This window comes from Salvelinus alpinus, chromosome 29, assembly GCF_045679555.1.
Source record: "Salvelinus alpinus chromosome 29, SLU_Salpinus.1, whole genome shotgun sequence".
Classification (NCBI taxonomy): domain Eukaryota; kingdom Metazoa; phylum Chordata; class Actinopteri; order Salmoniformes; family Salmonidae; genus Salvelinus; species Salvelinus alpinus.
Genome location: NC_092114.1, coordinates 35138000 through 35162499, shown reverse-complemented (window position 1 = coordinate 35162499; position 24500 = coordinate 35138000). Strand labels below are relative to the sequence as shown.

The window sequence follows — 24500 nt, the reverse complement described above, 5'->3', positions numbered from 1 at the left end:
GATTACTACCTCTGAGGGTTTAGAGCTTGAGGTAGTCACCTCATAAAAGTACTTGGGAGTATGGCAAGACGGTATACTGTCTTTCTCTCAGCACATACAGTGAGGGAAAAAAGTATTTGATCCCCTGCTGATTTTGTACGTTTGCCCACTGACAAAGAAATGATCAGTCTATAATTTTAATGGTAGGTTTATTTGAACAGTGAGAGACAGAATAACAACAAAAATATCCAGAAAAACGCATGTCAAAAATGTTATAAATTGATTTGCATTTTAATGAGGGAAATAAGTATTTGACCCCCTCTCAATCAGAAAGATTTCTGGCTCCCAGGTGTCTTTCATACAGGTAACGAGCTGAGATTAGGAGCACACTCTTAAAGGGAGTGCTCCTAATCTCAGTTTCTTACCTGTATAAAAGACACCTGTCCACAGAAGCAATCAATCAATCAGATTCCAAACTCTCCACCATGGCCAAGACCAAAGAGCTCTCCAAGGATGTCAGGGACAAGATTGTAGATCTACACAAGGCTGGAATGGGCTACAAGACCATTGCCAAGCAGCTTGGTGAGAAGGTGACAACAGTTGGTGCGATTATTCGCAAATGGAAGAAACACAAAAGAACTGTCAAACTCCCTTGGCCTGGGGCTCCATGCAAGATCTCACCTCGTGGAGTTGCAATGATCATGAGAATGGTGAGGAATCAGCCCAGAACTACACAGGAGGATCTTGTCAATGATCTCAAGGCAGCTGGGACCATAGTCACCAAGAAAACAATTGGTAACACACTACGCCGTGAAGGACTGAAATCCTGCAGCGCCCGCAAGGTCCCCGTGCTCAAGAAAGCACATATACATGCCCGTCTGAAGTTTGCCAATGAACATCTGAATGATTCAGAGGACAACTGGGTGAACGTGTTGTGGTCAGATGAGACCAAAATGGAGTTCTTTGGCATCAACTCAACTTGCCGTGTTTGGAGGAGGAGGAATGCTGCCTATGACCCCAAGAAACCATCCCCACCGTCAAACATGGAGGTGGAAACATTATGCTTTGGGGGTGTTTTTCTGCTAAGGGGACAGCACAACTTCACCGCATCAAAGGGACGATGGACGGGGCCATGTACCGTCAAATCTTGGGTGAAAACCTCCTTCCCTCAGCCAGGGTATTGAAAATGGGTCGTGGATGGGTATTCCAGCATGACAATGACCCAAAACACACGGCCAAGGCAACAAAGGAGTGGCTCAAGAAAAAGCACATTAAGGTCCTGGAGTGGCCTAGCCAGTCTCCAGACCTTAATCCCATAGAAAATCTGTGGAGGGAGCTGAAGGTTCGAGTTGCCAAACGTCAGCCTCGAAACCTTAATGACTTGAAGAAGATCTGCAAAGAGGAGTGGGACAAAATCCCTCCTGAGATGTGTGCAAACCTGGTGGCCAACTACAAGAAACATCTGACCTCTGTGATTGCCAACAAGGGTTTTGCCACCAAGTACTAAGTCCTGTTTTGCAGAGGGGTCAAATACTTATTTCCCTCATTAAAATGCAAATCAATTTATAACATTTTTGACATGCGTTTTTTTCTGGATTTTTTTGTTGATATTCTGTCTCTCACTGTTCAAATAAACCTACCATTAAAATTACAGACTGATCATTTCATTGTCAGTGGGCAAACGAACAAAATCAGCAGGGGATCAAATACTTTTTTCCCTCACTGTATCAAAGCTGCAGGCTAAAGTTAAATTTAGACTTGGTTTCCTCTATCATAATCGCTCCTCTTTAACCCCAGCTGCCAAACTAACCCTGATTCAGATGACCATCCTACCCATGCTAGATTACGGACACGTAATTTATAGATCAGCAGGTAAGGGTGCTCTCGAGAGGCTAGATGTTCTTTACCATTCGGCCATCAGATTTGCCACCATTACTCTTTAAAGGACACATCACTGCACTCTATACTCCTCTGTAAACTGGTCATCTCTGTATATCTGCTTATTTATAAAACCCTCTTAGGCCTCACTCCCCCCTATCTGAGATACCTACTGCAGCCCTTATCCTCCACATACAGCACCTGTTCTGCCAGTCACATTCTGTTAAAGGTCCCTAAAGCATACACATCCCTGGGTCGCTCCTCTTTTCAGTTCGCAGCAGCTAGCGACTGGAACAAGCTGCAACAAACACTCAAACTGGACAGTTTTATCTCAATCTCTTTATTCAAAGACTCAATCATGGACACTCTTACTGACAGTTGTGGCTGCTTCGCATGATGTATTGTTGTTTCAACCTTCTTGCCCTTTGTTCTGTTGTCTGTGCCCAATAATGTTTGTAGCATGTTTTGTGCTGCTACCATGTTTTGCTGCTGCCATGTTGTGTTGCTACCATGTTGTTCTCATGTTGTGTTGCTGCCATGCTATGTTGTTGTCTTAGGTTTCTCTTTATGTTGTGTTGTGGTGTCTCTTTTGTCATGATGTGTGTTTTGTCCTATATTTATTTTTAATTTTTAATTCCAGCCCCCGTCCTTGCAGGAGGCCATTTGCCTTCTGCTAGGCCATCATTGTCTTAACTGACTTGCCTAGTTAAATAAAAAAATTATTTTTAAAAGCTTGAAACCTTGTTTGCAATACACTGATGAAAACTACTATGCTCTTCTTCACACTCACCAACTCATCAACTTTAGAACAGCAACCCCATGAGTCTGCTGTACTGTAGCTCTCCTAAACCAGTGTACTCAGAGACCCCGAGGCGATTCAACCTGATACGCTGTGTTCTTTGGAGCTCTATTGTTTGTTGATAATATCTGCAATGGGGAAGAGGAGAGGAGGAGGGAGGGGAGAGTTTTCATTCTAGTCTGTCAGCTTGTTGCTCCGAGGCATGAATGAGCTAAAACAACTTTCCCATACAGCGGTATTGGAAGTGGTGCTCACTGGTGGAGTACACTCAGCACACAAGACTGCAGAATACATTGTTGTATTCAGTAGGCAGCAAAGAGAAGAAAACCGAGTAAAATGGGGAATTACCTGGACTTGTCCAATGAAAAATTCAAATTTTCATATTGTGTTGTATGTGCCCTAATGAACACGCTCCTGAATTACCCCTGACCTTTAACCCCTATATATGGGCAATGACCCAACAGGTTCAATTGCATACATGCTATAGAGTTGATTGCAATTGGGGGAGGGGGGGGGGGCAACGGAGGAATAGGGTGTTGTTTACTAATGGATGTTCTGTGTTCTCCTTTAAGACAGGGGCAGGCCTTATATAGGCGCTCACACACCTACACACCCCTTGCAGCAACTTACAATTGTGCGGAGGGGAACATGTCAACCCCATTCAGAGTAACTGTTATAATTTTACATTTGACTTGGTACCACCACCAGCGTAGCTATGACAATGTATTCAAACATTCCCTACAGGCACCCAAATAATGATTCTCAACATTTTACCATCTTTCATGTACCCTCTTATTTTTAAATAACATTCTCCCTGTATTTTAACTAAAATTGAATTAAGAACTAATCCTTTCACAGCAGAAAATGCTGGGAGCTGAACCTGTGTGAATTTCCTTCGTTTGTGGCTTTTGTTTTGCTTGGTGGGTCATGCCGAGAGCCGGGACAAGCTGTGTTTGCACACTGGCACTGTCTGTGTAATTGGAACACACTGTAGTGTGGAGACCAAGTAAAATGTGTCCATTTCAGAGTTAGTTCAAGACATACAAGATGCAAGTCTAGTTTTTGCTCCTCTTTCACGAGGAGTGAGCCTTTGAATGGTCACCCATGAGGAACATTGAGGATAAACAATTTCCGTCAAAAGTGGCGTTAATAGGACATGAAGTAGGCTTACTTGGCATTGATTAATGTACTACAGTAGCCATGACGCAATCATAATCAAGACAGTTGTTTTCATAAACATTATGATACCCTGTGAATTCTTATTTGAGTAATGTGCTAGTGGTAATAGTGAACAGTATGACATAACGGCACAATGAAGTTGTGAGGTTTGAAAATGGTTGATTAAAAGATAACCTTTAGCTAAATGTACTCCTATAGCTCCACTTTGAATAACCTGTAATAAGTAAGAGCACATCGATTTCAAACACTATACAATTAACAATATTTTTTTAACCTGTTGTTCATGAAAATACTGTAAGTATCATTATCTGGGATGCAAAAAGCAGCATTTGAAGTACTGCTTGTACATTATCAGACAGTTCTACAGTGCTGCCCATTACAAAACAAAATATGTGTTCTAATCTGTGGTGCAGAAAAGGAGACATTCTTCCAAAAGTGCAGATTTCAGGCATTTGTGCTGACTTCCAAGGACTGGGAGGGGGGACTGGGGAAGCATGCATAATTCAGTAGGGGGAGCCGCGAGGTCAGCCTATTAAGGCGAGATAATGTGGTCAGATCCGGACTGCTGCTGGGACTGTAGTGACAAACATAGAAGGATAGGGTTTTTGCTAATATTCATTAGTGGGCTCTTGGTGTGTGGGTGTGTGTGTGTGTGTGTGTGTGTGTGTGTGTGTGTGTGTGTGTGTGTGTGTGTGTGTGTGTGTGTGTGTGTGTGTGTGTGTGTGTGTGTGTGTGTGTGTGTGTGTGTGTGTGTGTGTGTATATAGGGATATGTGCTGCAATATGTCGCTTTTGTGGTTGCCTCTGTATCCTCCTCCTCTGCCTGACTGGCATAGCTATACCCCCCCCCACCCCCCACCCCCCAAGGCCACAGCAGCCTGCAGGGTCACTGAGGCCAGCTGTGAGTCTGTCACTCCACAATCGGCTTAAATTTCACACCTCCTCTCCATCAGACGTTAATCCGACCAGGGACAGCAGACCCCTACAGGCCCAGCTGCGTGAGTAAGAGCTGGGCCTCTGGCGTGGACCACAGCAGCCTTCTCTCCCAGCCTCCAAGGAAGAGGGAGGGTGCAACTTTCAATACCCATATGATATGATATGATGGCATGGTGGTGGTAGAGTAGATAAGGTTTATATTAGTGGTTTGCCTAATAGAGACAATTAAGATGATTAGGGAAGTTATTTGATTCCAAGGTGATTATGAAATTATAACGTATGTGTGGCTACTATAAATGCATTGGTCGGCCCAAATCATTTGCAATGTCAAAATCGGTGTGATTTTTTGTCTGTCTTTTAATGGAAACTATATCAGTCAAAATGTATGAGATTAAGCAAGTTTTCTCTCGAAAATGTGATGAAAACACATACCAAGTCAGTAATGTTTGTAAGGAAATAATACTAACAGCATATCAGTGGCGTGTATACATGGATGCCAAGGGAAGTCAGGCTTCCCCAAAAAATTATCAAGGGAAAAAAAAAAAGTATCTTTCCTCTCTCTGTGTTTCATAAATGTCTTCCAGTTCCGCAGAGGCTGAATGTATCTCACCGGAGAAATCATCCAAGCGAATGAAACAGTGCCCTCTGTCTGTATGTGTAGCCCATCTATGCTGTCTGGTCAAAAAGAGTATTACATTGTTGCCGCCAGTAGCATTGAATGCAAGGGAAGCCAGCGAGCATTTGGCCTCAATTGACAAAATATATATAAAATAATAGCCAATCAGCATTGAGCTAAACTGAGAGAGCTCAGCTGTGAATGGTCCTGGCACACCAAAAAAAAGTGTCAAGGGAAGCCAGTTTGGATTTGCCGTCACACCAATCAGATCACATTAGAATCAAAACGTAATTGACAGAAAACTTGAATTGTTGCATCTTCTTGTGTCGTTGTCCTGTCCTAAATTAGTCATGGATGGAGATAAGGATTTGGACTGGCGATTCTGATCCAACCATACATGTATACATTGTGGCCCTGGCCTCAGAGGATGGAAGTTCAACATGTAGCTAGATGTAGTAACGTTAGGCAAATGTTAACTATCTGGCCTGGCGCATTGTTGCCCGTGAAAGGAAGTTAGGCTAGCGAGCAAGCATTTTAGCCAGGTTGCCTAGGACAGCAAATACTAAAAGCGTGTATGACAGAGTGGTAGACCATTTAGGCAACATGAAAGAGAAGGATGGCATTGGCGCCTCTCTACAAGTAGGGTGAGTCAAAATGTTTTTTCTACTTGCATGAACACACAGACACACACACACACACACACACACACTCATAAATCAGTACCATTGACAGCTGCATCATATTTAGCTTACTTTGATTGGACTAAATAATTGTTGGTATCTTTTGTCACTGTATTAGACTAAGCATAGGTGATTAGATGATTTTGAAATGATGCTGGAATAGTGGAGGCAGTGGCTGTTTTCTTTGTGAATTGTGATAACTCTCCATGGTTCTAGTTGTTTAGTAGTCTGAAAATGTCGGAAACATGCTGTAAGTCATGTAACTGTTTGTTATATGCAATATGTTTTGTGGTTGCTGCTCTCCAGTTTTGTGATGAAACAAAGGTGTGGTTTAATTTATTCTGCCGCTGTGTCTTCTTATTGTCTTGGCTTTAGGCATATATATCACAGTGTCAAGGCATATAAACGAACAGGTTCCCCGGTGATTTTTACCAAGCACCTCTACTGCAACATATACAAATTGGATACCGTTTTTATTACACATGTAGCCACTTTGAGTCAAAAATAGGAAGATTGCATGATGTTTTAAAATTCATGGTTTAGTAGGATAAAAAATAGAATAGACAAAAAATCTATATCTAATTTTGGGGACCAAATATTAACCATATTGGAAGATTGAGATGATCCCTAAAAAGTAACCTATCATCTGTTTCAAGGCTCCTCCCTCCGTGAATATTGGGAGACTAGAAACCGAACAGTCACACAGACAGTTGGAGACAGATAATGGCTACACACTGATAACAGACGGATTGAAAATCTCTTGTGAGTAGCCGAGCTAAATTTTGGAAGCCACCACCTCGGCAAACATATAAAGTAACGTATGTCGCCTGTCATAGGAACAGTACAGTCGTGTATGCTTTTGTTTTATCCTGGAAAATAATCCAGTCGTCTCGAGTCTGCGTGTTTACTCGCGGTTGGAAAGTGGCGTGTTGGAATTTATTTGGAATGGGGAACGACAAAGTTTGTAGGATGTTTTCCCATTTGCTGGTTCTGATTATTTTTGCACTTTTACCGCAAACAGATGGTCAGTATGGTGAGCGTGGAATGTCTGTTCCTGAACATGGCTTTTGCCAACCTATTTCCATTCCTCTCTGTACGGATATTGCGTATAACGAGACTATCATGCCAAATTTATTAGGGCACACCAACCAAGAGGACGCGGGGCTTGAAGTGCACCAGTTTTATCCGCTTGTGAAAGTTCAATGCTCTCCTGACCTGAAGTTTTTCCTCTGTTCCATGTATGCTCCCGTTTGTACGGTGCTGGAACAAGCACTGCCTCCGTGCCGCTCGCTCTGCGAGAGAGCGAGGCAGGGCTGCGAGGCTCTGATGAATAAATTCGGCTTCCAATGGCCTGACAGCCTCGCCTGTGAATCTTTCCCTGTTCACGGAGCGGGTGAGTTGTGCGTCGGGCAAAACGTGTCTGATAGAAGCGCTCCTATTAATCCTACATCGGATGTAACAGAATCACCTTATGGGCAGCATAGGACTGTAAAGGGACAGTTTAGATGCCCAGTTGCATTGAAAGTACCCCCCTATTTGAACTACCGTTTTCTTGGGGAGGAGTATTGTGGTGCACCTTGTGAGCCCTCAAAACCCCATGGCATGATGTACTTCGATGAGGATGAGTTGAAATTCGCCAAGATATGGATTGGCATATGGTCTGTGTTATGCTGCGCGTCCACTCTGTTCACGGTGTTGACCTACTTGGTTGACATGCAGAGGTTCAGCTACCCAGAGCGACCCATCATTTTCCTATCAGGCTGCTACACTATGGTGTCAATAGCCTACATCGCTGGCTTCTTGTTGGGGGACAAGGTGGTATGCAACGACCGCTTTGACAGCGACGTCAAAACGGTCGTCCAAGGCACCAAAAAGGAGGGTTGCACCATTTTGTTCATGATACTTTACTTTTTCAGCATGGCCAGCTCCATTTGGTGGGTCATCCTAGCCTTGACGTGGTTCTTGTCAGCCGGGATGAAGTGGGGTCACGAGGCCATCGAAGCCAACTCGCAGTACTTCCACCTGGCGGCATGGGCGGTACCTGCCATCAAGACCATCACCATCTTGGCGGTGGGGCAGGTGGACGGCGACGTTCTGAGCGGCGTGTGCTACGTGGGCATTAACAGCGTGGACGCTCTCCGAGGCTTCGTTCTGGCGCCGCTCTTCATCTACCTCTCCCTGGGCACCTCGTTCCTTCTGGCAGGCTTCGTGTCGCTCTTCCGCATCCGAACCATCATGAAGCACGACGGCACCAAGACGGAGAAACTGGAGAAGCTCATGGTGCGCATCGGCATCTTCAGCGTGCTCTACACGGTGCCCGCCACCATTGTCATCGCATGCTACTTCTATGAGCAGGCATTCAGGGAACAGTGGGAGAAGAGTTGGGTGAGTCGGACGTGTAAAAACTACGCCGTGCCCTGCCCCGGGCACCATCACCCGCAGATGTCGCCAGACTTTACCGTCTTCATGATCAAGTACCTGATGACGTTGATCGTGGGTATCACCTCTGGCTTTTGGATTTGGTCGAGTAAGACGCTGAATTCGTGGAGGAGATTTTATACGAGACTGGCGAGCAATAAACAGGGTGAGACGACAGTGTGAGACCTTATACTGTTTGTTATCCCCTGAACATATCACAGATACATGAATTGAAGAAAAGGCTACTGGGACACACTCAAACGAAAAAAATGTAAATACACTTTTCTGGATATTTTTGTATGTATATTTGTATTTAAAATAGACCACACATTTGATTCTCATCAATCACACTTTGATCTAAAAGGAAGAAAAGCTCTTATCTAGTTCAATGAGGAGAATTGGACTGTATGAACATTTTCATTCATTCTATTGGTGCTCCATTGAACTTTTTCATGTCATCCCTTTAGTAGCGTTTCATGTGAACTATGGGAATATCTCAATTGCATAGTCCTTGCGTTCTCTCATCTCCTTCTCGAAACCCATTGGATGAGAAAGCCAGAGGTCCCTCCCCTATGCAATTGAGATCTTCCCTATATTTGAGAAGAAGTCAACAAGGTTCTGTTGGACTTTTGCTGTATTTTATGGGTCATAATGACCTTGTTCAAAATCAGTCCGTAATCTGTCCACTATTTCAAACCTGGAAATTGGCCACTTTATAGTTTATTCTCGTTTCTATTGACATCTTTGTTTTACCATGTGTTTTCAGGGGATGTTTGAGCATTCATTTGTCTTTCCCCATGTGTGTTTTGGGGAAATTTTACCATTACAGTGAATGCAGACTGCTCCAAAGAAATATTGGATTAGGGGTTGAGATCTATATCCCAATGTGTTAACAAAAAAGGCCTGTCGCTATTGAACTATTTTGAATTTAGCACTCATTCAAAAGCCTTTTACTTATGGGGATAGCTCCAAAATGATTACTTTCTCTACCCACAAGCTATACAACTGGAATTGACTTTGACAATAATGGAATGCTCAGTCCAGTGCCTTTGTTTTAATGAAGAGTGTATGGGTGGCGTAATTGTGTTTGAAGTCCAATAAGCCAGCTGTCTACACAATTATCCAACAGCTGTTGATCAACCTCTTTCTAGTCACCAAGGGATTGTTCTCTGGTGACTTCAAGCACATTATTCTGCTTAAATGGGTGAAAATGTACTAATATGTACTAATACCTCATCCTTGAATAAAACATTCTCAACTTTAATGAGTCCTCCTCCATAGAAATCGGTCACATTCATGCATGCGTGCAGGTTGCGCATATGTCATATTCGTTATTTTATTATGCAAAGCTCGTAAGTCACAGCTCTGTAATGGATGGTGTTTTGACAAGGGTAATTTTATAGATCCTTTGTCAAAGGTAATTCATTGAGCTCTTGCTTCCCTAACGCACAGAGGGTCGTGTTCATTAGGTACCAAACAGTAGAAAACAGACACAGGGAGGGAATATATGGAGTTTTCTTTTCTGTTGCATGCCTTAATGAACACAACCATGTTGTTCACTTGTTCTCAATGGTTCTTCATCTCCAGTTACACTTTTTTTTTTAAATCAAAGGCATCAACGCTGATATTGATTTTTCTGTTTTAGCGCTGTAGTATATTTTCTTACCCAGGTATTACATTTTCTTAATCAGAGCCATTTTTATGGCGCTACATTTGTAGATCAATCTTGTTTGTATGCTGACCAATGTTTATAAATTGCATATAACGTTCTACTAGCAACCTTTTTCATTCTACCAATGTGTATATTGAACAGATAATCCTAGCATACCATTTTAAATGAAAATAAAAGCTCCCTCCATTTTTATACACTATAATCCTGGTTTGGAATTCATCTTTCTTTGTGGTGAAAGTTTTGAATTGAAACAGTTTCAGCTAAAATCTTGCCAATTGGGAAGTGTATACTGCCCTACCATGAAAAGGCAGTAACTGCTCATAGTGTGGAATTGAGAAAAATTGCTTTTATTTACCTTGGTTTCACAGCATACCACCCTGCATACCACTGTTGGCTTGCTTCTGAAGCTAAGCAGGGTCGGTCCTGGTCAGTCCCTGGATGGGAGACCAGATGCTGCTGGAAGTGGTGTTGGAGGGCCAGTAGGAGGCACTCTTTCCTCTGGTCTAAAACAAAAATATCCCAATGCCCCAGGGCAGTGATTGAGGACACTGCCCTGTGTAGGGTGCCGTCTTTCGGATGGGACGTTAAACGGGTGTCCTGACTCTCTGAGGTCATTAAAGATCCCATGGCACTTATCGTAGGAGTAGGGGTGTTAACCCCGGTGTCCTGGCTAAATTCCCAATCTGGCCCTCAAACCATCATGGTCACCTAATAATCCCCAGTTTATAATTGGCTCATTCATCCCCCTCCTCTCCCCTGTAACTATTCCCCAGGTCGTTGCTGCAAATGAGAACGTGTTCTCAGTCAACTTACCTGGTAAAATAACGGTAAAAAAAATAAAATAAATAAATAAATAAATAAATAAAAAATTAACTTGATGCAGTTATTGCTAACATGACCCCCATTTTCTCCAAAACACAATACAATAGAGGCAGGATACTTGTCCACGTGATTAAGCATGTAGTTATATTTGATACATTAAATAACTCATTTTTGACCAAATGATCAGTTATTGCCTTTTTGCTTGATAGGGCAGTATAGTGCGTTCTGCTTCCCTGTAGCTCCTGGTTGTCTTTATGTACAGTAGATAGTGTTACACTGTGTCAAAAATGTAGGCCATCAAAGGTAACTTGAAGCTTTTAGATGAAGAGCTTTGTGACACTATATGAAACTGCTGACAGTCTAGTTGATTTACTACTGGGCAGTGTACGTTAGACACCAAATGGGGGGGGGGGAAAGAGAAGCACTACCAAGACTTCATTTTCCGATGCATAATATGAAATCATTTTTCCAATTGTGTTCTCTAATAAACACAACCCTGGTGTGACTGAGCAGAAAAGTATACTTTGAAAGAAGATAATAAAGTATAGTGCCTATACCAGTGGTTCCCAAACTTGGGGTGAAATTGAAATGGTGTCCCCTGAGAAAGTCTGTAATCTTATCAAAGAAAATTAAGAACTTCTCTTCAAATGGATATAAAATACAACCATGTAGTGTCAACCTAAGAGGCCTTTTACACTATTAGATGTTTTCATGTCATTATGTGTTGGGACAGCCTGCTAGACCTAAAATTTTATAGATATGAAACTCCCAGCATTAACTAGGGTCTAGTGTCAATTTCAGAACAGCCTCAATTTGTCGGGGCATGGACTCTACAAGGTGTGGAAAGTGTTCCACAGGGATGCTGGCCCATGTGACTACAATGCTTTCCACAGTTGTGTCAAGTTGGCTGGATGTCCTTTGGGTGGTGGACCAATCTTGATACACACAGGAAACTGTTGAGAGAGAAACCCAGCAGTGTTGCAGTTCTTGACACAAACCGGTGTGCCTGGAACCTACTACCATACCCCATTCAAAGGCACTGAAATCTTTTGACTTGCACATTCACCCTCTGAATGGCACACATACACAATCCTGTCTCCTCCCCTTCATCTACACTGATTTGAAGTGGATTTAACAAGTGACATCAATATGGGATCATTGCTTTCACCTGGATTCACCTGATCAGTCTGTCATGGAAAGAGCAGGTGTTCTAAATGTTTTGTATACTCAGTGTATATCAGTACTTTGACCTTCCAATGGCAGACATTTCTAAGAAATGTTAACTTTCAAAATCTTTTGCTACTTTTTAGTCAGAGAATGAACTTGCTAATGGTGTTACAAATAATGTAGGCTTTAGTCATTAATTTCTTTCACATAGTAGAATCAATGAGTAAGTCGGCTAATATTAGCAAATCAGACAGAAAGCTCTGACATTACTCTATATTTCATAGCTCACAAAGATGAAGTTGAATAGAGCACGATTTTTATTCTATATTCATTATTATTCAGGACCTAGAAACTCAAATGTTAATTCAAAGTTGTCTGGCTAGCCTACTTGTCTTACATCCTGAAATTCCATTGGGTCTGGTACTGCAGAAATACTGCTTAAGGCACTGATGTTACCAGCTGTGGTTATATTTCTCCATCCCTCAGCTTTATGGCAAAAAAGTGGCTGCAGTTTTGCTGAAAAATGAATGAATGATTGTGGCATTAATGTTCTCACACAAAGCACACTTGTGCTATCACATCCATGATGAACATATTATTTCCTGATAGCACTCTGAAATGGAGTCAGTCAGTCGGACAGCCATGTTGGCAAGGCCGCCAAGGACAAGTGAGTCACTGGAAGGCTATGAAAAGAAGCCAGATACGTGAAATTGCATGGAACACGCGGCACTGCCAAACATCTGTTTCCAGAAAAGATGTTGTTGGTTTGGAAACAATGATAAATCAAGCAGAGATAGGAACCGATGGCACACGACACACACTGAATGAAACAGTGGTCAATCACCACACAGTACACCGCATAACTACATAGAATTGATTGTGTTTGGTTTATATGATGGTCTTTCTTGAAAAGTTTAGCCCCATCATTCTCCCCAAGCATTGACAAGGGAGACCTACAACTCATCTATTTTTTTAAGAAATTCAACATTTTGAATGTTGATGTGAGGCGGTGGGTAGGTTCAGCCTCCAAATGCTTCCCCCAAACGAGCACCAGCCCTCATTAGTGTTCTCCCGAGTCCCTGAGCCACTGCTTACAGATGCAGGCTACCCAACTTCCTATTCCCTGGAATTCATAGACAAAAAAGTGGGCCAACTATTTGCTTCTGGTTGGAAGCTGAGGGGAATTGAGCCAAATGGCAGTGGACCAAGTGACCAAGGCCTCCTCAGCAGACTAAACTCAGTCTTTGTGGGGGGGGAAACTTGATTAAAAAGAGTTAATGCGCTACTTCCACCCCTATAGATGCTATTACACTGAGCAAACATAAAAACGCAACATCTAAAGGGTTGGTCATGGAGACCCGGGCGCCTTTTACGTTTTGTTGTTTTAATGCATTGTATATCCGATGCACAACCCTATACCCAGCACACCAATAACATTCCCAGGACATTAACTGACAGTTCTGATTTGGTTGATGTAACATTAGGATTATAACGCCCCAAAAACAGTCATAGATAGTCTGTAAGTGGTCTATCAGTGGAGACAGAAGCTGAGAAAAGGAAACTACTGTATTTCCTAGTACCTAATATCTTTCTGTAAAGGGGAGGGGAAAAGCTGATGGGTTAAGATGAGATAAGATGGTCAGGCTGAGTGTTTTACAGGCAGGGGCAGTCCAACGCCCTGAGGCAGGAAACAAGTAACGACTGGAGTCAGTCATGTGTTTGTTCAGTCTGTCTGAGGTACTAGCATGCTCTCTCATCTCTCTATTTTTCTATCTTCTCTCGCTCCTATCTCTCTTCACTCTTTTTTCTCCCTTTTAGATTATTTGTTCCACGCAAATATAACCCAAAGGATATCTGTTACAATTGATCTAAATTAGTATTATTGCACTTTTATGTAACTTGAATATCTTGTCTCTATTTAAAACTACCCCATTGAACAGCATTGACTAAACTAAGAGAAGAAATAGGAAATTGTTTGAAGAAATAGTTAGCTTTCTTCAGAGAAACAAATCAATGCAGAGCCATGAAATGTGTATTCAGGTTTTGTTTATTGCATGTTAGGAAACTCTGAAGGTACAAAATTCAAAAGGCACTCGCACATCTGCGCTATCTTTGTTGCAAGTGCATGGTAACAATTGAATAACATTAGAATAAAGAAGAAACCCACACACTGCTCTTGCTAGTATCACTGCTCTTTATTAAGCTTTACGTATCGGCCGCAAGGCCTTTGTCAGAGCCTTCGTCAGAAACTCTGAAAGTTGAAAGCATTTTTGTTAACTCTTTGGTGCGGCCCTTGTGTTCTGAACAAGTTAATATATCATAGTTTATGTTTCATATAGATTATAATTGTTTTAACGTGTTGGGGGAGGGGAATTGTGTAAAAATTAGGCTTGATCCCAGAGTTCCACGTACATGTTCATACTTAGAAATGTTAAAGGTTGCTTCATATATGCCACAGGTGTTAAACTAATTCCATGGAGGGCCGAGTGTGTGCGAGTTTTCGCTCCTCCCTTGTACTTGATTTACGAATGAAGGTCCCTAATTTGTAAGGACCTTCCCGTACCTGGTTGTCTAGGACTTAATTGAAAGGAAAAAACAAAAACCTGCAGACACTAGGCCCTCCATGGAATGAATTTGACACCCCTGCTATAGGCCTACCACTACACACCACGCCTCTGCATATTAGCCACAACTGTTATTGTAACAATGACCTGAGGAGAACCAGGAAACAGATAGTTCCTGATCAGATGTGACCTTTTTTTGACATCAGAGCAAAACATACATTTTACATAACATGCTGTGAGTAGGCTAAGGTTGTTACAGTCCTGTAGCTTATGGATTTCATTGTCTGTGTGTGTGTTCACTTACTACTGTGCTATTGATGAATTAGTGGAGCGTGTTAGGGGTGTTTGTGTTTCCATGGTGGGCCCTAACTCTATAGTTTAACCTCAAACCCGGTATTTTCCCTGCCACCATACATGTAACACTGTAACACCAATCAGCTCTCTCTATGTTTGTTTTGTTTGTAACATACCACATGGCATTAATCATCCCAGTTGATGTCGCCTTATGACATGTGACTTAATATAATTATGTGCATTTTTGCATAAACTGTTTTGTACTTTCTTCTGTCAAATTCAGTTATCGGTTTTGATAGCATAGGGAAAATGAGATAAACGGCACCGCGAATGATAACTTTGAATCATTTGTTGAACATGAATACCCAACAATCTCCTTTTTTTCCTTTTAACTCCAATGAGCCATGGCCTTCTTCAGCGTCATACCTGAGGCATTCTCTCTCTTTCTCTAGAACGCCTCTAGACTAGACAGCTACACACTGTTGTCTTGGACCAAAATTGGGATTTAGAACTTTGGCTATGATAAATTCCCATGTCTCCTTTGTCTGTCAACTCCAGCTTTGTCTGTTAACATTTGAATTGATGAAATTACAAGGTCTAATTACTTTTTCGAGGGTAATACATGTTTGGCTGTACACAGGAATGCTATGTCATGAGTCATTATGAGAAAGTATTTTTGAAATGGGCAAAAAATATGTGTGCCTGGAATCTGCACAAAAACTGGATGTAACACACTAGGAGTTTATGCTGTTTTGGGGGCAACTTTAATGAAGTTAAGTTTGCAAAGGGAGGGTATACAACTGGAAACTTTCAAAGTTTACGAGTAAACTACCAGAATTTTGCTAACTCTTTGTGTGGCCTTATCACATGAAATATCTGAAATAATTCAATAAGATTATTTAAAATTAGAAAATTAGAATGACAAAGCTGTTAAACATTATCCTAAATATAAACCATCAACTTAGTGGATACCATTGGTGTTAAATATGAGGGAATATGTATTTGTTTTCAGTGTTTTGGAGTCAAACTGGTGGCAAATGTGGAGAAAGTCATTAGTTGAAATTGAAAATTATGTCATTGTTGATATTACATGCGTTTTCATTAATTGGGCTATTTTCTCTGGAACCACATGGTCTATCGACTAGAAACTCATGGATAATGATATAAAAAATAAATACTATATGTGAATATATCCTTTCAACATTATTAAAGTATAAATTACCAAAGTAACCATAGATTGCCATAGATTTTCTGTTAATTACCAAAATTACAGAAGATTCTGTAAGTACTCCAGCTCATATGGGCCTATTGCTCACTTGAGACCCATATGAGATACGTTCAAGTAACAAACATATCCTACTGATATAAATGTATGATGTATGCAAAAGACCTGCACAGTTAGGATTAGATACAAAGAGTGGTCCAAAGAGAGCCTCTCATAATTCCAATCAGTGAACGTGGATTGCAATCTATAGCTCGACTGCCATGGTGCCAGATGGTTTGCCTTTAAGTCACTTCAAAAGTGTTTATTAGACAACAAAAGGTAATGAACTCTCATTAACACAGTTAATGCCCAGTGGGTGATGGTATGAGGCATGAGAAGTTGGATAGTTTCTGTAAGCTAACAGATGTTGACATTTCCTAAAATACATTTACAGTTCACTTTGGTGGGAATGCTGTTGTGGAAGTGTGTGCATGTGTACGTGGGCATACGTAAAGTGTTATATCCACAAAAGAGAACAACAGATGTTAATGTATCTCTACAAATAACATTGTATTCCAGATCTTCAAGGTAAATCAACAAATGCCCATTCAAAGATGGCCGCTCCTATATGACCCATTTCTGGTCTAGAAAAGGTCAACTGCTTTGTGATAAATGGCTTTGAGACAAATGGGTTTTTCACAGGCAGGTAACTGCATGATACCAGACCCTCTGTCATCTAATAGCCGGTGAGTTATGTCCGCTTTGCTTAAACGCAGTGGTAGTGTTTGGTTTACCTTTCACTTAACCTTCAGAGTGGCAGTCAATAGGTTCAATGTACCAACCAGCTTTGGTCACAAGATAAAGGAGGGTCTGTGTCTGCCTCCTCATGCATGAATCCTTATCATTTCTAAAGTCTGCTGGTATGTGGGATTTGGTGCATAAAAGAACCACTGGCATATAATGTTGCATTCTTGTCTGGAATTTCAAAGACATTGGAAATATATGCTTATTTCCAAATGCATGAAATGTACTAATATTGCATTCTTAGTAAGATCAGTCTGTCCAAAATTAGCATCAAATGTAATTTGTTCTCATTTGAACAAGCTCATCTTTATTATTCGTACAGCATGTAACATCTCAATAATGCACAGCAGGAAATGAGATTGGATCAATGTATTGAACAATATAGGAAACATTATATATAAAACAAATGACCACAAACGTGAAACTACCTGTGTGTGTGTACATATTTGCACATGCATCTGTGAGAGATGATTTGTGGTTTTAGAATGTGTGAAATATCATAATTACATACAATGCGGAGACACCAACTTGACAACACCTGTCAAATAAGTCCTTTCAGTACAGTGTTTTTGTTTACTTTCCAATTTACAGTAGTAACTCCAAGGACTCCAAACTATTGCAGTATAGTAACCACGGCCCTTTTCGCAATGCCACCAGGTGGCTTCAAAACGCACCTCTCTTTGTCTCACTGTTTATGTTTATTGTTTTTGAATGCACACACTGTGGCACTATGAATTGGTCATGTTGCGTCTTATCCTAGTTCAGTGAATATGGTGACAGGAGCCATAGAAAGGCAATATTTCGTCCTCTGGACAACAACTCAATTTGTCAATCAACCAACAATATGCAGTGCACTGTGTCATCACCCAAGCCTAAAGCGTTACCAAGAATAGAATTAATAACATACGATATTACGGTAAAACTCTCTACATAAACAATGCTTTCAAATTACAGTGATGCAACTTTACTGTGCTCTGGGGCACTTGCATACAAACGCTTCGAAAAGTACACAGGTAGAGTTGCTTTGTCAGAAGATTATTCACTAGGCCCCACCCCGTTCCCTTTAACCCTTTACTCAATTGGGGAACAGTCCGTTTGCATTGGTAAATGCATGCATTGTTTAGGTACGTTACTACTGCTTGAAAGAAGGCAAATGCGACTTTGAATTTGCTTTGCACTGTCACATCAAAGCTCTATCACAAACTGAATTAAGATGTTAAAGGAACATTAGGGCCAGGTGTTTTTCATGTCACGTGAAAAGGTCACAAAAAAAATTGTCTAAGTTAAAATAGCAGTAAGAATGAGCAACGTGTTATAATATCCACAAAAAATAATGTTAATGTCCACTTGCATGATAACATGTACCAAAATAAATATGGATATCTTGCACAGTTACAAAATAATATGGGATTGCAAAAAAAACATTTTTGTCTTCAGAGTATTGACACTTGACAGTGGGACTGTGAAGAGGGTTAGAGCTCTTCCTGTTCAGGCTGGTTTTCGAAGAAGCTGTCAGCATAGTTCAACATCTGATCCAGAGCACTGAGTAGCAGGATATCAGTGTTCTGATTCAGCTCCAGCTCCTGGCTGTAGTTTTTCACTGGCAGAATACCGGACACAGGAATGCCCAGGGATGCACTCAACTCCTGGATCTGAAAGACGGACACACACACACACACACCAAATCCAGTGTGGTTAACCACTTACTTTTGTATACATAAATAACCATCTGCTCAAGACGTAAGAGACATTAAGGAGGGTAGGATTTAAGATTGACTCATTTTATTTAATTGTCATTGCCAAACGGCTCACCTTCCTTTGTATGTAATGGCTCGTATAAACATTCTGCAGCTCTTCTGACACTAGGGGGCAGGCCTCGTCCACTTTGGTCATTAACACCAGTTGGGGAATACCTAGGACAAACATGCAGAACAAGAAAATGAATATGTCAGGATGTTTAAATATGAGAGTATTCCATACAGAGTTACCCATTGAAATAGGATACACACTTGGAACACCTTCTTATGAAGTGTTTCTTCATAAGGTGTTCCATATTTCTTTAGAAACAGGAGTTGAAAGCACCTCATATTCATAGAGCATTATGAAACTAGAAAAAAAGCTATAAATCACACAATGCCCCTTATCACAATATACAACATTCATGCAAATGATATCCACATCCTCTTGTGCCTTTTTGTTTTATCGTACAGTTTCATAATGCTCTATGACACACTTTATAAGTATATACAATATAACAGTATGTACAAATATGTCAATTATAAGAAGGTTCATTGATTTGACACTGACTCGTCCCTTTTCCAAACATATCGTCCACCATTCGCTCACCTATCTGATTGGTCTTCTTGCGAATGGTGGCAAACTTCTCCACAATTTTGGCAGACATCAGAGAGACTCTGCAGGCGTCCACCACGTACACTACACAGTGGATCTGATCCTTCAGACTGACATGTTTACGATACCCAGGTACATCTTCACTCAAGGGCGTCATGGGATTAAACTATAAATGACAAACATGGATTTTTTTTGTTTTGTTTGTTAGATTTGATCAATGGTTTATTCTCTCCTCCTACTGCTAGTTTGCGTTGTGCCTCCAGACAAGTCTGCATACCTGGTAACGGTCCTGAACATGGCCTTTGTAAATGTTGACTATGTCCTCCATGTCCAAGCCAGCTCCTGACGCCTCCTCCAGTCCCATAGTGTCACACAGGATCAGGGGTATAGGCTCACCACTCTTCCCCGACTTGATGGTGAAAGTACGGAACTAGGGAAAGATAAGACCATACGTGGGTGGTTGGCAATAGTGGCACGTGGGTAAAATCCCTGGGGAAGCCAAGCCAGGGAAAAAAAAGCCATATTACAACCTATGTGTTGTGATAATTAGGCTGTTTGTTCTATAACCTGTTAGTTCATACGCCTTGACACCGTGATATATAGACCTAAGGCCGAGACAATAAGAAGACACAGTGGCTGAATAAATTCAACCACACCTTCGTTTCATCACAAAACCGGAGCAGTCCTCAAAACATATTGCATGGTCAATCAAGTTAACATTTCTGACATTTTTGGAGTACTAAACAACTATTGATTTAGAACAACAGAGTTACTGCAAGTCGCAAAGAAAACAGGCGCTGCCTCCACTATTCCAGCACCATTTTAACTTCAACATTTTAACAATCTAATCACCTATGTTTAGTCTAACACAGTGACAACTAAAAGATAACAAAAAATGATTTAGTCCAATCAACATAAGCTAAATATGATGTGGATGTCCATCGTAGCCTAGTGATTTGACTTACCCTACTTGTAGAAACGCCAATACCATCCTCCTTTTTCATGTTACCTAAACGGTCTATGACTCTATCATACAGTACACACTTTGTTTTTTGTTGTACTAGGCTACCTGGCTAAAATGCTTGCTACCTAGCCTAACTTCCTTTCATGGGCAACGATGTGCCAGGCCAGCTAGTTAACATCATTAGCCTACTACTACATTTAGGTACATATTGAACTTCCATCCTCTCAGGCCAGGGACACAATGTCTGAATTTATGGTTGGATTAGAATCACCGTTATAATCATTGGCCAGTACAGAGAATGATGTAAAACCACAAGTCCAAATCCCTATATTCACCCCTGGCTAATATAGGAAAGGGACAATTTTAGCTAGCTCTGATGCTTTCTCTGGTGAAAAACATTCGGCCTCTTGCGAAGTGAAGGAAATGTTTTAAACACAGAGAGATGAAAGATACAGTATTTTTGTATTTTTTTCCTTGGTCAATTTTTTGGGGAAGCCTGGCTTCCCTTGGCATCCATTAATACACGCCAATGGCACGGGACCAACACACACATACAAAATCAACACACAAATACACAATCAACACACACATTAGATGTGGTATCTGGTCAAACTGACATAAGAAAGCACCCACCCACCCATGCACACACACACACACACACACATTTTACCTGGGTGGTCAGGCTTGTGCCTGCGCTGCCACAGATGGCCTGACTGGTCATGTTTCCTCTGAAGATAGAGTTGACAGAGTTGAAGAAGCTGGACTTGCCAGCCCCAACAGGACCCACGAGGAGAACCCGGGCCTGACTCACTGACTTGACATCAGGCTTATAGTTCTTGATTTTCTCCTTCAACTGCCGTTTCCTCCTGGAAAGTCGGAAAGGTGCAGGGATAGTTAAGCACAATGTAATGTGTGTGTGTGTGTGTGTGTGTGTGTGTGTGTGTGTGTGTGTGTGTGTGTGTGTGTGTGTGTGTGTGTGTGTGTGTGTGTGTGTGTGTGTGTGTGTGTGTGTGTGTTTACAGTTATGCTTAAAGTCAGCATTACATACTCAGAGGTCCACTGCATGTTTCTCCAAGGCTTTGTCAAACAACCTCCCAAGTCTGAATGGGGAGAAATTAGTTTGAATGATCTTTTACAAAGGTAGGATTATTTACATTTTTTGGGCATAGTAATTTCAGAAAATGTCCAGACTATATCTGCAGTAATAGTGGAATGATAGTGTTTCACAAAGAGATTTGTTTTGAATGCAGTCTAGTGCTAGGTGAATTGCAACAGCACTAGGCTTCATTCAAAACATATCTCCCCCTTCTCCGCATCCCATTTCCAGTAACATGGCGGAGACTCGCGCTTGAGCCTTTAACCTTCGGTTTTGGTCCACCAGGTTTAAACTTCTGTAAAAACTATATTTGTTGTTATTAAAAAGATATTTCACAGTGATTTAGATGGTACAATATTCCCTACACTATTCAGTGCTTGATTTCTCTCATAAAGTGAAATGGAGCGAACAGTGTAGAATTTTAGCAACCAGGAAATGTTAGAGCGGTTTCCACTAGATAATACAGTCACAAAGTCAGAACAGCCTTCCCATTTTGACAACAGATGCCGCTCCGGTGAGAGAAATCAATAGGAGAATATCACAGCCAATCACAACACTGGTGGGTAAGTAATACTGTGAAGCACTATAATTCCACTATTACTATATTATGGATTTTCTTTTAAATTACAATGCAAAAATAAAAATAGAATGTGTAGCACCTTTAAAACATATAATGTTTGTTATTACAACAACCGTAGATATGTAGGTGTGACATTGTTTCAAAATGTAAAACAAGATTGTGCACTGAAATATCTTCTGCGGTTAGGAGCCGCCATACTCCTAAGTAGGTATGTAAATGTCTCTCACCCTCCACTCTGTACACCTCACATTCAGTCAGCTGCAGGTCGTCACCATGCATATGTGCTGCATCAAAGTTGTAGCTGTTCCCTGCGTTATATTGGACTGTAGCTGTGTCATTGAACAGAAAAACCAAGGCACCAAAATTCGGGCCAGTGTTTTCATCTGTGAAACCATACTGGCCATTGGCACTAGACACACGCAGTGGATTTTTTCTTTCGTCATTGATGCTGTAGAGGAAGGCTTTGTCGTCATTAATAGGCTGTCCATTCTGAGTGTAGTCTTTGCTGGTGTAGGCTCCGAACAGGAAGCCAGCCTTGTTGTAGGCAGCGACTACAGTGGGTCCCTGGCTGTTGCAGCGTGCGTGAAAGGCAGCTGCCGTGTAGCTTTGGACACTGGCTTTGTAGAGCAGACTGAGTCTGACATGGCCGAACAGAGAAAGCAGCTTCTTCTCCTGAACACCTGATAGACTGGATGTTACCACACTCATGATGACACCCAGGAGGTTTGGTAGGAAAGACTCCTGATAGGAAAGACATAAATAAATAATGTGCAAGGTTAAAAGAAAAACATCAAAATCCTAAGTCTGGTTCTGCTGATACCTTTCCTGGCCATGTGGCTTGACCATACAGGACAGCCTCTGCCCTAGTTATACAACCAGGGCAAAGGCTTTCCTGTATGGTCAAGCCACATGGCCAGGAAAGGCGACAGCAGAACCAGACTTAAGATGTTGGTGTGACATTGTTTCAAAATGTTAAACAAATATATTTTTTCACATTATGTGTGGTTAGGAGCCATCATACTCCTGAGTAGGTTGGAAAATGTCACTCACCCTCCACTCTGTACACCTATTTAATTAGCAAGGCCTCATGGCAAGCTTGAGGTTTGTTCCAGCTTTTACTTTCAGTTCCAGATTGTACAAGCTGGAAATTAAAGTAGAACAGATTGTACTTGAAAGTAAAAGATAGACCCGAAAGTAAAAGCTGGAACCAACTTCAAGCTTGTCATGTGGCCTTGCTAATTAAATCAAAGCTGCTAAATGGTTAAAGGTGTATTTTTATATTATTTAAAGCTGTTCAATGGACAGTTCAACATACCCACTTATTCTAAAATCATATAACTTAGAAATGCCTCATGAGCTCAGGACAGCTGTCTTAATCCATCATAACCCATAAAGTTGTTTCAATGTTTGCAAACAATATCAATGTATAGTTTCAAAGCACTATTTTAATATAACTTTTATCTCATGGTCTACCCTCCATAGCTTTATCTAAGAATGTACATTCTTCAGCCCCGTCCTTCAGCTTTATAGCAAAACAAAGGCGGGCTACCATTTGACTGAAAAACGAATCAAGGATTGTTCTTTCAATGTCAGCTAACTATATGTTTAACAGCACACTGCGAAATTAACACACAGAAGGGAGTCAGGTCCTTGACCAACTTACCTGCAAATTATCCAGATGGACGGTATGTCTCTCCGTTTAGGAAAACAACCAGAGTAAAAATGAAACAATCTATCCTTGTCTTATGAAAAGGAGGCTGTCTACATTTCAGGGACTTTCCAAAAGAGGAAGAAACGGTGCAGGATTCCCCACATGCATAAACGCCCCGAATTGCGGGCTGCAGTTGCACACGATTGGGAGTCCTCTGGAGTCTTACGTTTCACTTTCACAAGTTTAACTTCTAAAGCTAAAACACCCTGAAAAACTGCTAGTAGCCAAGCAGCGCCTGCTGTCCCAGCAGTGTGTTCAGGGACCACCTTGAGTGGTGGCCTTTTCCAATTGTGAAGGATGGTTTTGTTCTCTTATTAACAAAAATATATGCCTTATAGAAATAGGACATGTTAATCACAAAACATAGCGTGACTGCATGTTTTGCTGAATAACCAGAAAACAGGAACTGAGGAATGTGTAGCCACCGACAACTCAGCTCAATCTTCACAACAAACACTTCCGGATATCTGGATCCTGTGTGCTGTGAGGCTGGGACCAGCCTGGGCACCACCGATAGGCTAACAAGTTTAAACCACGCTAAGCCTCTACTGTGACAGGCCAACTCTAAAGTTGGAACTACCTCTGTCACAGTATAAAAGAAGATGTCTGTACTATTTCAGTCAGTTCTCTGCTTTACCCTGCGTGGTGATACAGTGAACCAGTATATACGAAAAATGCATTTGCCATTTATCGCTTGTGTTAAATAAAAATACTTAAAGTATATTCGGTGACTCTGAATCACATGTTATCCTGATACCAGATTTGATTGACGCAACCATTTACACA

General features: G+C 41.3%; 2 protein-coding genes across 4 annotated transcripts; one reads left to right on the top strand and one right to left on the bottom strand.

The window, feature by feature from the left end:
* The first annotated feature begins 6726 nt into the window (after positions 1-6726).
* LOC139558581 (frizzled-1) lies at positions 6727-10358 on the top strand. 2 transcript variants are annotated; one of them, XM_071373799.1, is made up of 2 exons: positions 6727-6828; positions 7983-10358. In XM_071373799.1, exon 2 carries the CDS (start codon positions 7984-7986, stop codon positions 8665-8667), a length of 684 nt encoding a protein of 227 aa, XP_071229900.1. In that variant the 5' UTR covers positions 6727-6828; position 7983; the 3' UTR covers positions 8668-10358. The 2 variants fall into 2 exon arrangements, with proteins under 2 accessions (XP_071229900.1, XP_071229901.1); XM_071373800.1 differs by lacking the exon at positions 6727-6828 and adding an exon at positions 7339-7459.
* A 6933-nt stretch (positions 10359-17291) lies between these two features.
* On the bottom strand, positions 17292-24227 carry LOC139558582 (interferon-induced protein 44-like). 2 transcript variants are annotated; one of them, XM_071373801.1, is made up of 8 exons: positions 23667-24227; positions 22231-22744; positions 21376-21427; positions 20998-21193; positions 19641-19793; positions 19358-19529; positions 18824-18924; positions 17292-18663 (listed from the first exon to the last, which is right to left on the bottom strand). In XM_071373801.1, exons 2-8 carry the CDS (start codon positions 22709-22711, stop codon positions 18484-18486), a joined length of 1335 nt encoding a protein of 444 aa, XP_071229902.1. In that variant the 5' UTR covers positions 22712-22744; positions 23667-24227; the 3' UTR covers positions 17292-18483. The 2 variants fall into 2 exon arrangements, with proteins under 2 accessions (XP_071229902.1, XP_071229903.1); XM_071373802.1 differs by lacking the exon at positions 23667-24227 and adding an exon at positions 23054-23159.
* Positions 24228-24500: the final 273 nt, after the last annotated feature.

Coding starts and splice junctions, on each gene's coding strand:
- LOC139558581 (XM_071373799.1), top strand. CDS start 7,984: ATGGCCAGCTCCATTTGGTGGGTCATCCTAGCCTTGACGTGGTTCTTG.
- LOC139558582 (XM_071373801.1), bottom strand. CDS start 22,711: ATGAGTGTGGTAACATCCAGTCTATCAGGTGTTCAGGAGAAGAAGCTG. Junction 21,428..22,230: donor TGAGGTGTACAGAGTGGAGG/GTGAGAGACATT, acceptor CTCCCCATTCAG/ACTTGGGAGGTTGTTTGACA. Junction 18,664..18,823: donor GCCATTACATACAAAGGAAG/GTGAGCCGTTTG, acceptor TCCGTCTTTCAG/ATCCAGGAGTTGAGTGCATC.